Here is a 13,304-nt window from a genome sequence, read left to right as displayed (position 1 = left end):
GAAACATACAAATCATCAAAACTGCAGCAGGAAGAAGTAGAAAACTTGAACAGACTGATAACCTGCAAAGAAATTTAATCAGTAATCAAAAAACTCCAACAAAGCAAAGTCCTAGACCAGATGGCTTCACAGGTGAATTCTGCGAAACATTTTAAGAAGAGTTAATACCAATTCCTCTGAAACTATCCCCTCCCCCGCAAAAATAGAAAAGGACAGAAAACTTCCGGATTCATCCTGTGAGGCAAGCATTACCCTGATACCAAAACAGCTAAAGATACAACAAAAAGAGAACTGCAGGCCAATATCCCTAATGAACATAGATACAAAAATCTCAATAAAATGCTAGCAAACTGAACCCTACAATACATTAAAAGAATCAGTTGCATTTCTATACACCAAAAATAAAGCAACAGAAAGAGAAATCAAGAAATTGATCCCATTTACAATTGCACCAAGAACCATAAAATACCTAGGAATAAGACTAACCAATGATGTAAAAGATATGTATGCTGAAAACTATAAAAAATTTGTGAAGGAAATTGAAGACACAAAGAAATGGAAAAACATTCCATGCCCATGGATTGGAAGAACAAATATTGTTAAAATGTCAACACTACCCGAAGAAATCTATAAATTCGATGCAATCCCAATCAAAATTGCACTGGCATTCTTCTCAAAGCTAGAACAAACAATCCTAAAATTTGTATGGAACCTCACAAGACCTCGAATAGCCAAAGTTATGTTAAAAAAGAAAACCAAAGCAGGAGGCATCACAATCCTGGACTTTAGCATCTACTACAAGGCTATAATCATCAAGAAAGTATGGTTCTGGCATAAGAAAAGACATAGACCAATGGAATAGAATAGAGAACCCAGAATTGGACCTACAAATGTATGGCCAACTAATCTTTGACAAAGCAGGAAAGAGTATCCAAAGGAAAAAAGAGTCTCTTTAGCAAAGGGTGCTGGGAGAACTGGACAGCAACATGCAGAAGAATGAAACTAGACCACTTCCTTACACCATTAACAAAAATAAACTCAAAAGGGATGAAAGACCTAAATGTGAGCCAGGAAACTATCAAAACTGGCAATAATATCTTTGACCTCAGCCGCAGCAATTTCTCGCTCAACACGTCTATGGAGGCAAGGGAAATAAAAGAAAAAATGAACTATTGGACCTCATCAAGATAAAAACCTTCTACACTGTAAAGGAAACAATCAATAAAACTAAAAGGCAACCAATGGAATGGGAGAAGATATTTGCAACTGACATATTTGATAAAGGGTTAGTATCCAAAATCTATAAAGAACTTACCAAACCCAACACCTAAAAAACAAAAAATCCAGTGAAGAAATGGGAAGAAGACATGAATAGACACTTTTCCAAAGAAGACATTCAGATGGCAAACAGACACATGAAAAGATGCTCAACATCACTCATCATTAGGGAAATACAAATCAAGACCACATTGAGATACCACCTCACACTGGTCAGAGTGGCTAAAATTGACAACCCAGGAAACAACAGGTGTTGGTGACAATGTGAAGAAACAGGAACCTTCTTGCATTGTTGGTGGGAATGCAAACTGGTGCAGCCACTTTGGAAAGCAGTTTGGAGGTTCCTCAAAAAATTAAAAATATAAGTACCCTACAACCCAGGAATAGTGCTACTAGGAATTTATCCAAAGGATACAGGAGTGCTGATTCATAGGGGCAGATGTACCCCAGTGTTTATAGCAGTACTTTCAACAATAGCCAAATTGTGGAAAGAGCCCAAATGTTCATCAACTGATGAATGGATAAAGAAGATGCCAATACTCAATTGGCATTGATGCCAATACTCAATGCCAATACTACTTGGCAATGAGAAAGAATGAAATCATACCATTTGCAACAACATGGATTGAACTGGAGGTTATTATGCTAAGTGAAATAAGTCCGTCAGAGAAAGACAGATATATGTTTTCATTCATATGTGGAACATGAGAAACTTAACAAAAGACCATGAGGGAAGGAAAGTGGAAAAAATAGTTTTAAACAGAGAGGGAGGCAAACCATAAGAGACTCGTACATACAGAGAACAAACTGAGGGTGATGGGGGTGGTGCAGGAGGGGGGAGATCAGTGATGGACATTGAGGAGGGCACTTGTTGGGATGAGCAGTGGGTGTTGTATATAAGTGATTAATCACAGGAATCTACCCCCAAAACCAAGAGCACACAGTATATACACTGTATGTTAGCTAACTTGACAATAAATTATATGTATACATTTTTTTTAATGCCAGAAAAAAAATGAAAGAATCATTCATGACAGTCAAGTGGGTTTTTTTCCCCTATGTTGCAAGGGTAGTTCAATATTCAAAAATCAATCAATGTGATACACTACATTAATAAAGGATAAGAACCACATGATGATTTCAATATATGCAGAAAAAGCATTTGACAAAGTACAACATCCATTCATGATAAAAACCTGCAACTAAGTGGGTTTAGAGGGAATATACCTCAACATCATAAAGGCCATATATGAAAAACCCACAGCTAATATCATCCTCAATGTGGAAAAATGGAGAGTTTTTCTTCCATGGTCAGAAACAAGACAGGGATGATACATTCATCACAGTTATTCAAAATAGTACTAATAGTTTTAGCTACAGCAATCAGACAAGAAAAAGAAATAAAAGGCATCCAAATCAGCAAAGAAGAAGTCAAACTTTCACTATTTGCAGATGACATGATAGTCTATATAGAAAGCCCAAAGACTCCACCACAAATCTGCTAGAGCTGAACAGTGAATTCAGTAAAGTTTCAGGATACAAAATTAACATACAGAAATGAGTTGCATTTCTATAAAGCAATAATGAAGTAACACAAAGAGAAATTAAGGGATTGACCCCATTTAGGATTGCACCAAAAACAATGAGATACCTAGGAATAAACCTAACCAAAGAGGTGAAGATCTGTACTCTGAAAATTATAAAACATTGATGAAAGAAATTGAAGAGGACACAAAGAAATGGAAAGTCATTCCATGCTCATGGATTGGGAGAACAAATATTGTTAAAATATCTATACTACCGAAAGAAATCTACACATTTAATGCAAGCCCTATTAAAATACCAACAGCATTTTTCACAGAGTGAGAACAAACAATCCTATAATTTGTATGGAACCGCAAAGGGCTCTGAATAGTCAAAACAGCCTTGAAAAAGAAAAGCAAAGCTGGAGGCATCACCATTCCAAACTTCAAGTTCTACTACAGCTTTGATCAAAACAGTATGGTACTTGCATAATAGACACAGGGTGCCTGCGTGGCTCAGTTGGTTAAGTGTCAGACTCTTGATTTCAGCTCAGGTCATGATCTCACAATTCACGAGTTTGAGGCCTGCATCGGGCTGTGAGCTGACAGTGTGAGCCTGCTTGGGATTCTCTCTCTCCTTCTCTCTCTCAGCCCCTCTCTAACTTGTGTGCACACTCTCTCTCTGTCTCTCATTCTCAAAAATAAATAAACTTAAAAAACATTAGACACATAGATCAATAAACAGTATAGAAAACCCAGCAATGAATCCACAACTATATGGTCCTTTATACTTTGACAAAGCAGGAAAGAATATCCAATGGGGAAAAGTCTCTTCAACAAATGGCATTGGGAAAACTGAGCAGAAACTTGCAAAAGAATTATATTGGACCACTTTCTTATGCTATACACAAAAATAAATTCAAAATGGATGGAAGACCTAAGTGGGAGACCTGAAACCAGAAAAACCCTAGAGGAGAACACAGGCAGTAACTTCTTAGACATCAGCCTTAGCAACTTCTTTCTAGATATGTCTCCTAGGGAAGGGAAGCAAAAGCAAAAATAAACTATTAGGACTACATCAGAATTAAAAGCTTCTACACAGCAAAGGAAACAATCAACAAAACCAAAAGGTAACCTATGAATGGGAGAAGATATTTGCGAATGACCTATCTGGTAAAGGAATCTATAAAGAACTTATAAAACTGAACACCAAAAGATAAATTATCCAATTAAAATACAGGCAGAAGACATAAAGAAACATTTCTCCAAGAAAGATATATTGATGGCCAACAGACACATGAAAGGTGCTCAACATCAGTCATCGTGAGGGAAATGCAAATCACAACTACAATGAGATATCACCTCACACCTGTCAGAATGGCTACAATCAACAACACAGGAAACCACAGGTGTTAGCAAGGGTGTGTAGAAAGGGGATGTAGTAAGGGTGTGTAGTAAGGCACCTCATACACTGTTGGTGGGAATGCAAAATGGTATAGCCAGTGTGGAAAACATGGAATTCCCTCAAAAAGTTAAAATAGAATTACCCCATAATCAAGCCATTGCACTACTAGGTATTGACTCAAAGAATACAAAAATACTTATTCAAAGGAACACATGAACCTCAATGTTTATAGCAGCATTACCTACAATAGCCAAATTATGGAAAGAACTAAAATGTCCATCAACTGATGAATGGATAAAGAAGATATATACTATACACACACACGCGCGCGCGCAAATATACAATGGAATAGATATACAATGGAATATTACTCAGCTGTCAAAAAGAATGAAATCTTACCATTTGCAACTATGTGGATGCAGGTAGAGAGTATTATGTTAGGCAAAATAATTCAACCAGAGAAAGACAAATACCATATTTCAAATGTTGTGTTTTATCTACCCTAAGTGATGCTATCGCACCTGTTCCCCAAGCCATACAGATGTGGTAGAGAACAAAGCTGGTGTGGTCTCTGCAACAGAAGTCCTTTTACTGCCCAGTGCCTTATGCCTCCTGCTGACCCACTCCTTTTCTCCCTCCTTTGCTCCCACACATTGGGACCTTTTCAATTTACTTCTTTCTTTTCCCTTTTTGCCTCCCATCCCATGAAGCCATGTGCTCACCCATGTTCCCCGTCTTCAGAGAGGAACAGTTGTAGGAGACTTTGGCCCTCAGTGCTGTCACATTGTGAGAAAACAGCAACTCTCTCCTTTTGCACCATCAGTACTTGACCTTCGAATCTCTCGTGGGTCAGGTTCTTAGAAACCCAGCTTGTCCCTGACTACCCTTTTCCCACTTCCAGCAGAGAGGCAAACGGACATGGAGCCCCTTGAACAGATATGTCTTGCTTAGGGAACCTGCAGAGCCCTTTCTAGGCATGTTCCTTCTCTTCAATTGTCTGAAATCCCTTCTTTATGCCCAATTTTCACTCTAGTGTCAGATTGGAGCTTGACCCAGCCATTCCCAGCCATTAAATTACAGATTCCAAGGCAAGTGGACACTTGAAATATGCCCACTGGGTTCTTTTTTACGAATAATTGTCTTCCGTCTGTTTCAAAATAATTGTCTTCCGTCTGTTTCAACATACCTTTGGTATCCATCTGGTCGACCAGAAGTGCTTCAAGTGGGACTTTGGCTGAAACCCAGTGTAGTGTCCCTCTGCTGGGCTGGCAGTGCCTCACCCCGATGTCCCCTACTGGAGACACCCACTTCATTGCAGCCCCTTCCCGTGGATACTCTCAGTCACGGTCATACAGTAGCGAGCAGTGACACAGTGCTCAGGTGTGCCAGACCCTGTTCCAGGAATTTTATGTACATTAAGTCATTTAGTCTTTACAGTACCCCCATTTTACAGATAATGAAAGTGAGGTAGAAGCACTTGAAGTGACTTGGCTAAGTCCACACAGCTAGAGGGTGTGGAGTCCAGCTTCAGAATGTGTGCTCTTACCCCCTGCATTATCCTCATTTTCTCGTTCACTTGTCTCCTGCCTTTGAGATGGAGGAGAGAAGATGGGATTAGGAAAAGAGAGGAAGATCATATGAAGATGTTGACCCCAGGTTCTGTTCCCAAGGACCCCTCAGCCTGCCTACCTGTGGGCTTGACAGAGGAGGTTCAGGGTCCTGATCAGACTAGGGGGTTTTCCAGGGGGTTAAGGTCAGGCTCCAAATCTGTGAGGAAGTAGGCGAGGGGAAATGCAGATCTGGTTTCAGGAACGTGCTGTCTCCTTTCTCTACCTACAGTGGGCGTTGGAACCCAGGGGCCTGTCCTCTGTGCATGTCAGTGCCTTGTGGGGATTGGCCCTTTGGGCTTCCCAGGAGAGGAGAACATTACTGATGTCCTCACTGAACTCTTTTGGGAGCTCACAGGGGCTTCTCACGGGAGCTTGGTGGGAACTCTGGGCTGTAGGTGTAGCCTCATCTCCCAAGGAAGAGATAGGGCCATTCAGCAACAAGGGTGGGGGTGATTCATGAACAATTTATGTTAAGTATGTATGTGAAAATGCGTGTCGTGCACATACTCTCTGTACATGCATGTACTCCTTGTGCATGTCTGTGTGTAGGCTTCTGTGTGCCTACCTGGAGGGAGAAGTGACGGCCTCTTACGTCTCTGAAGTCTGTGTCTACATGCATGGCTTATCTAGGTGCTGGTGTAGTGTTATGGCAAAGGATTTAAGAGGCAGGCTCTATAGCCAGAGGGAGTAGATTCAAATGCTGGTTCTGTCGCCTACAATCTTGATGTGCTTTTGCAACTTAGCAGATAGATATTTTAAGTTTTTGTTAGAATTCCAGTTAACTAATATACAACATAATATTAGTTTCATGTGGACAATGTAGTGATTCAACACTTCCATACAACGCCCGGTGCTTGAGTGAATTCCTTAATCCCCATCACCTATTTAACCCATCCCTCCATCCACCTCATCTCTGCTAGCCATCAGTTTGTTCTCTATAGTTAAGAGTCTGTTTCTTGGGTTGCTTCTCTTTTTTTTCCCTTTGCTCATTTGTTTTGTTTCTTAAATTCCCCATATGAGTGAAATAATATGGTATTTTTCTTTCTCTGGTTGAATTATTTTGCTTAGCATAATACTCTCTACCTCTATCCTTGTTGTTGAACATGGCAAGATTTGATTCTTTTTGATGGCTGAGTAATAATCCGCATCTCCTTTATCTTCTTTATCCATTATTCAGTCGATGGACATCTGAGCTGTTTCCATATTTTTGCTATTGTATGTAATGCTACTGTAGACATAGGGGTGCATGTATCTCTTTGAATTAGTATTGGGGTTTTTTTAAGAGAGAAATAGAGAGCATGAGCAGGGGAGAGGGACAGAGAGAGAGGTGGGGGGGGGGAATCTTAATCAGGGTCCATGCTCAGGGCAGAGCCTCATGCAGGGCTGAATCCCAGGACCCTGGTATCATGACCTGACTGAAACCAAGAATTGGAGGTCGGCCAAGTGAGCAACCCTGGTGCCCCTGAATTAGTATACTTTGGGAAAATACCTAGTAGTGCAATTGCTGGATTGTAGGATAGTTCTATTTTTAACTTATGAATCCCCAAATTGTGTTTTGAACAATTGTGTTTGCAGTCAGTTGAGTGACTGCACCAGTTTGCATTTGTACCAACAGTGCCAGAGGGTTCCCCTTGCTTACATATTCGCCAACATCTGTTGTTTCCTATGTTGTTGATTTTAGCCATTCTGACAGGTGTGAAGTGATATCTCGTTGTGGTTTTGATTTGCATTTCCATGATCATCAGTACAGTTGAGCATCTTTATATGTGTCAATTGGCTATCTGTATGTCTACCTTGGAAAAATGTCTCTTTTTGTCTTCTGCCCCCTTTTTTAGTTGGATTATTCAGTTTGGAGTATTGTTGGTTGTTTCCAGATTTTTTTTAAAAATGTTTTTTCTTTTAATAGACTTAAATTTTTTAGAGGAGTTACAGGTTCACAGAAAATTGATCACTTGGTACAGAGGGTTCCCACATACTTTCAAGCCCCCATACATGCACAGACACCTCCCCCCCCCCCCATTATCAACTTCCCCAGTAGAGTGCTACAGTTGTCATGATTGATGAACCATAGCAACACATCATCATCGTTCATCGAGTTTACATTAGGGTTCACTCTTGCTGTTGTACATTCTACAGGTTTTGACAAATGTATACTGACACCATGATAGTGGTGGCCCTAAAGTCCTTGGTGTTTCACCTATTCCTTCCTCTGTCTCCCTGAACCCTTCAAGCACCAATCTTTTTACTGTCTCCATAGTTTTACCTTTTCCAGAATGTCATGTAATGGAATCAGATAGCTTGCAACCTTTTCAGACTGGCTTCTTTCATTTAGTAATATGTTTTTAAGTTTCCTCCATGTGTTTTCCAGACTTGATTGCTCATTTCTTTTTTGTACTGAATAATATTTCATTGTTTGGATGTACATATTTATTTATCCTGTTTATTTATCCATTCACCCATTGAAAGATATATATTTAAAAATAGAGATGATTTTATCATTACATGGGAAATGCAAAAATCTTATTCTGCCACATGACACTGTCTTCTGTTTTGTGTGTGGTGCTTCAGTTCTTAAGCCCCACCTCTATTTCAGGTTCCCAGCTTTATAGTGGCTCCGCAAGGGCTCTGTGTATGGGCACTGTGTTCCACTTCACAAGCGAGGCAGAGTAGTCCTCTGACTTGCCAAAGTCACTGTTAGGGTGGGGCTGGCATGGGAGCCTGTTCTTATGGTTCCTTACTTGGTTTCCTCTGATATAGTAGCAGAATACCGCCTCCCTAACAAGGGGCAGGTGTTTGGTGGCTGAGGGCAGGGCTTGGTGGTGGTGGATGGATTCCATGAAGGGAATCTAAAACCCCTAAGCATGCCAGTGGGAATCTGAGAGCTGACCATGGTAAAGTGGTTTGGGACCGGGTCTTCAGTTTCTTCATGCCTGTGTATAGCTGGCTGACTTCATCTTTGTCTTTTGAACCTCCTCATTTCCAAAAACCCTTGTCATTTCTGTTTTGTGCAGCAAGCCCAGGGTTACCTATGATGCAGATCAGTAGGACTCTGGCTCGGATGAAATGAGTTTCTGGGGACGCCCCTAAGAATGACTTCATGATATGTGTCTGGAATTCCTGACACATCCAGAAACAATGGCTCTGAGAACACTTCTCCTGTGCAGGGAATGCAGTGGCTCTGGACAAGCTCAGTGCTGGTTGTATTTATAGTTATACACCAGGTTCCACCCTAAGTAGCTCATTTGCTTCCTCCATGTGCAAGTTCTGCTGATGGGACATCTCCTGGAGAGGCTTGTCCGGAAGGAGATTCTTCTGCTGTGGGGGGAAATGCATCCATATCCTCATCTCTTGAACCTTCTACTCTTGGATTATATGACTCCTCGTTTTCAGTCTTCTTTGCTAATATCTTCTCTCTCAGACTCTTCAACGTCAGAAATACTCAGCACTCTTCTCCAGTCCTCCTTAGCCTTCATGTTTCACATCCCTCGTAGTTTATGTCATTCACTCTGATACACAGATAAACTATGTCCAAGGAACTCAATTTTCCTTAGCTCAATATTGAGGAAAATCTCCTCAATATTGAGGAAAAACTCAACTTTCCTTGGCTCAATATTGAGTGATGTTGAATGTTTACGGTGGCATCTGCTCCATGGGCTTTGGTTGCTGAATGTTTAAAATGAGCAGCACCCTAATACTTTTCAGTGGTGGACATGCAGTGTGATAACGAACTAAACCTTTGGTTTCCAAGTCCAGCAATTTTGAGATTGTTTGTTTCCTCAGCACAATCTCGCTTATCCTGATTGACACACACATTGCTTCTTCCAGAATATATAGGGCATTTCCGTGAGGATCATGGCCATGTGGACAAGGGCAGAAGAAAAGGAAAAGGAAAAAGAGTCAAGTGCTGAGAATTCACTATGAGGACACATTGGTGTTTTGGGGCATTAAATCTGCTTTCTGGATTCTTCCATATTTCCAGCCATATTCTCTTTTCTGTCAAATTGAACAAGCCTCACCGGGCTTTCCACTGTCCCTCAAACACATTCCAGTGTTTATCGTCTCTTCCTCTTTGTGTGGTTCCCACTATTTGAAATGCTCTGTCCATTTCCTACTCTATTGAACTTTGCTCTGTCAAAATCAATATATTTTAAGTGTGATCTTAGGTCGTTATTCCAAGAAGTCTTTTCCCAATTCCCTACCAGATTCATGTAACTTCTTATTCTCAAATTGAGTAGGACTGTAATTTCTTGAGTATTAGCCAAGGTCAAGCCCATAGAGGAAGGATTGGAAGATGCTTTATTGCACTTCAAGATAGCTTTATTTATATAGGGGGCAGAAATAGCTGTCCTGAAATGTGGATTCCTAGCAGCACTTGTCCTGGGATTGCACATGTATTTGGCTAAGGTCATTAATATAAACAGACTGTTCTAGCTTCCTGCTCAGGGTTCTTGTTGCTTTTCAACACTCCCTTCTAGGACCTCTCTGTATGCCATGTGACAAATGTGTATGAGGGAATGATGAAGTGATCATTTCTTGGGTCATCTCCCAATTAAGCTGTTCCATCTATTTGTTCTTTCTATAAGTGAATTCTGTTCCTTAATTTCTTTAAGCCCCTGTTCATGTCTTTGTTCCTCAGACTATAGATGAAGGGGTTCAGCATGGGTGTCACTACTGTGTACATGACTGTGGCTACCCGGTCCTTCACCACTGAGTACATGGACAGGGGCCTGAAATACACATAGATGACGCTCCCATAGGTCAAGGCCACTACGGTAAGGTGGGAGCTACAGGTAGAGAAGGCCTTCCACTTACCGGCTGCAGAGGGAATTCTGAGCACAGTGATGATGATTCGCAGGTAGGAGAAGAGAATGCACAGAAAGGGGGTCGCGATGACAGCCAGGGTCTCGGTCATGACCACAATCTGGCTGGAGGACGTGTCAGAGCAGGATAGCTTTAGCACAGGCTGGGTGTCACAAAAAAAGTGCTTAATGACATGGGAGGCACAGAAGGACAGGCGGGACATGAGTAGCACACGGAGCAGGGAGTGCAGGTGGGAGATGGTGCAAGAACCCAGCAGCATGAGGAGGCAGCGCCGTGGGTTCATAACCCTATTGTAATGGAAGGGGTGGCAGATGGCTACCAGCCGGTCTATGGCCATGGAGGCCAGCAGGTAACTGTCAGTGTTCCCACAGGCCATGAAGAAGTACATCTGGACCAGGCATCCCAGGAAGGAGATAGCCTTTGTCTCTGACAGTAAATTCACCAGCATCTTGGGCACAATGACAGTTGTGAAGCAGATATCTATGAAGGACAGGTTGCTGAGGAAAAAGTACATGGGGGTATGGAGTCGGGGGTCTGAGTGGATGGCCAGGATGATGAGTACATTGCCCAGCACGGTGACCAGGTACATGATGAGGAAGATGGCAAAGAGAGGTTTCTGTAGCTGAGGGTTGGAAGAGAGGCCCAGGAGGATAAAGCCTGAGTCACTGCTGTAGTTCTTGGTCTCCATGTCTGTGCCTTCCTGGACAGGGTGTGGAGAAGTAGTTGGAGAGATGTGAAGGGCAATTTCATCAAGTCAGCTTCTTCCCTAATTTCTAGCCTGTAAAAAGAATCCCTCTTGTTTTAAAGAGGAAATTTTATAGTTTTGTTAGAATTTAAGAACATTTACTTAACCCCCAAAACAGATAGTAAATCCCACATGGAAAACTTAAGATAATTCCAAGCTATTTTCTCAATGAGAAAGTAAAGGCGTGTCTCATGTGTCTTAGGAACTTCTAGGTAGCCTAAGGTGTGTGAATTCTTCTCCATTTTCTTTTGAATATTCTTCCTAGATTGTTTCTTGAACAACTCCTTATCCTCTTATTTTCTTCTTTTCTCAGGGGAAGAGGCTTGTGGGCCCCATCTTGAATCAGGATGCTTTCATATAAGGGGTCCCTATGAATGAGATTCTCTTTAGTATTCTCTCCTACTCAAAGGACTACAGGTGGTGGTGGTGGCAGTGATAATGGGAATAAGACAAAAGTGAGAACAAGATGTCATGAGTGTTCCTTGGGATCCACATTGTCAGATGAGACTTGCTTAGGTCTTCATAGCAGAACCTGCTTAATGTTTATTTAAGAATTGTATTGGCTAATATGATCTGGGTACTTAAGGTTTTGGGTCAGGGATGCCATCAATATAGGAATACTACCATGCCTATGTTACTGTGGTTAATTTTTAAAATATGTTAATTTTTATTTAAATATGAAGTCATCATTCTCAACCTTCAGATATTATTGGAATAGAAAACTTTGGATGTAAGTCCCTTTCTTACCAGTATTAATGTAAGAAACATACATAAAATGTTAATGGTGATTTCATGAGGTGATCGAGGTGTTAACTAATCTAACCGTGGCAATCATTTCAGAATATGTAAGGTTGTCAAGTCATTATGTTGTACACCTTAAACTCACAAAATGTTACATGTCCATTATATCTTAGGAAAGCTGGAAAAAAAGTCAGTTTTGTCAATTAATAAAATTCAGTGCACATGTAATAACACCCCAATGTCATCGACTCTCAATAGGAGTTGAGAAGGTCATTCTAAAACTCAGAGGAGTAAAGGCTAAATAAAGACAAGATAATTTGAAAAAATTAGAGTTTTAGAGAAGTTTTCTAACCCAAATCAAAGCACATTACAATGAGAAACTAAGATAATGGTACACACAGAGAAAAACAAATGAAGGGTCAGCATAAAGAGTTCTGCATGCCTATATTTATACATATATACAGATCTTAATCGAAGTGGAACTTAGTGTATAATATTTATCTCACAGCTATGAAAAATGGATGAGCTATTAAATAAGAATATTTGATATTTGTGGCACTTGGCTGCAACTTTGGTAAAGAAAAGACTAGATTTCTATCTAACACACATAGAAATACATCCTGTATGAATGAACAATCAAGGTAAAAAATCCAAACCATAAAGTAAGTATTCACCAAAAAGAAGTATATATTTATGGTCTCAGGACCAGGATGCTGTTCCAAGTAAAAAATATATAGAGGCATAGTGACAAAATACTCAAAATGTGAAAATTACACCAAAAGAGATAATAAGTAAAGCTAGACTATAATGATTCACAGAAAATATCTGCAATATATTTACCAAAGAAAACACAGAGAAAATACTCAGCTTCATTAGAAATCAGAATATTGGGGTGCCGGGTGGCTCAGTTGGTTAAGCCTTGAATTCTTGGTTTTGGCTCTGGTCATGGGCTTGCAGTTTGCGAGTTCAAGCCCCGCATCAGGCTCCATGCTGATAGTATGGAGACTGCTTGGGATTCTCTCTCTTCCTCTCTCTCTGCCCCTCCCCTGCTCGCTGTCTCTGTCTCTGTCAAAATAACTAAATAAAGTTGAAAAAAATTAAAAAAAGAAATCAGAAAATATACATTAGTCTGAAATGCAATTTTCATCCATTAGATTGTCAACACATTTTTTTTTTTTTTT

At 40.5% G+C, this 13,304-nt stretch overlaps 1 protein-coding gene across 1 annotated transcript; it reads right to left on the bottom strand.

The window, feature by feature from the left end:
- Nucleotides 1-10,392: 10,392 nt before the first annotated feature.
- Nucleotides 10,393-11,340, bottom strand: LOC122233031 (olfactory receptor 1L4-like). Its single transcript, XM_042964031.1, has one exon. It carries the CDS (start codon nucleotides 11,323-11,325, stop codon nucleotides 10,393-10,395), a length of 933 nt encoding a protein of 310 aa, XP_042819965.1. The 5' UTR covers nucleotides 11,326-11,340.
- Between the last annotated feature and the right edge of the window lie 1,964 nt (nucleotides 11,341-13,304).

The sequence above is a fragment of the Panthera tigris genome, chromosome D4, assembly GCF_018350195.1.
Source record: "Panthera tigris isolate Pti1 chromosome D4, P.tigris_Pti1_mat1.1, whole genome shotgun sequence".
In the NCBI taxonomy this organism is placed as follows: domain Eukaryota; kingdom Metazoa; phylum Chordata; class Mammalia; order Carnivora; family Felidae; genus Panthera; species Panthera tigris.
The sequence above is the reverse complement of the archived record's forward strand: the minus strand, read 5'-3'. Positions and strand labels throughout refer to the sequence as shown.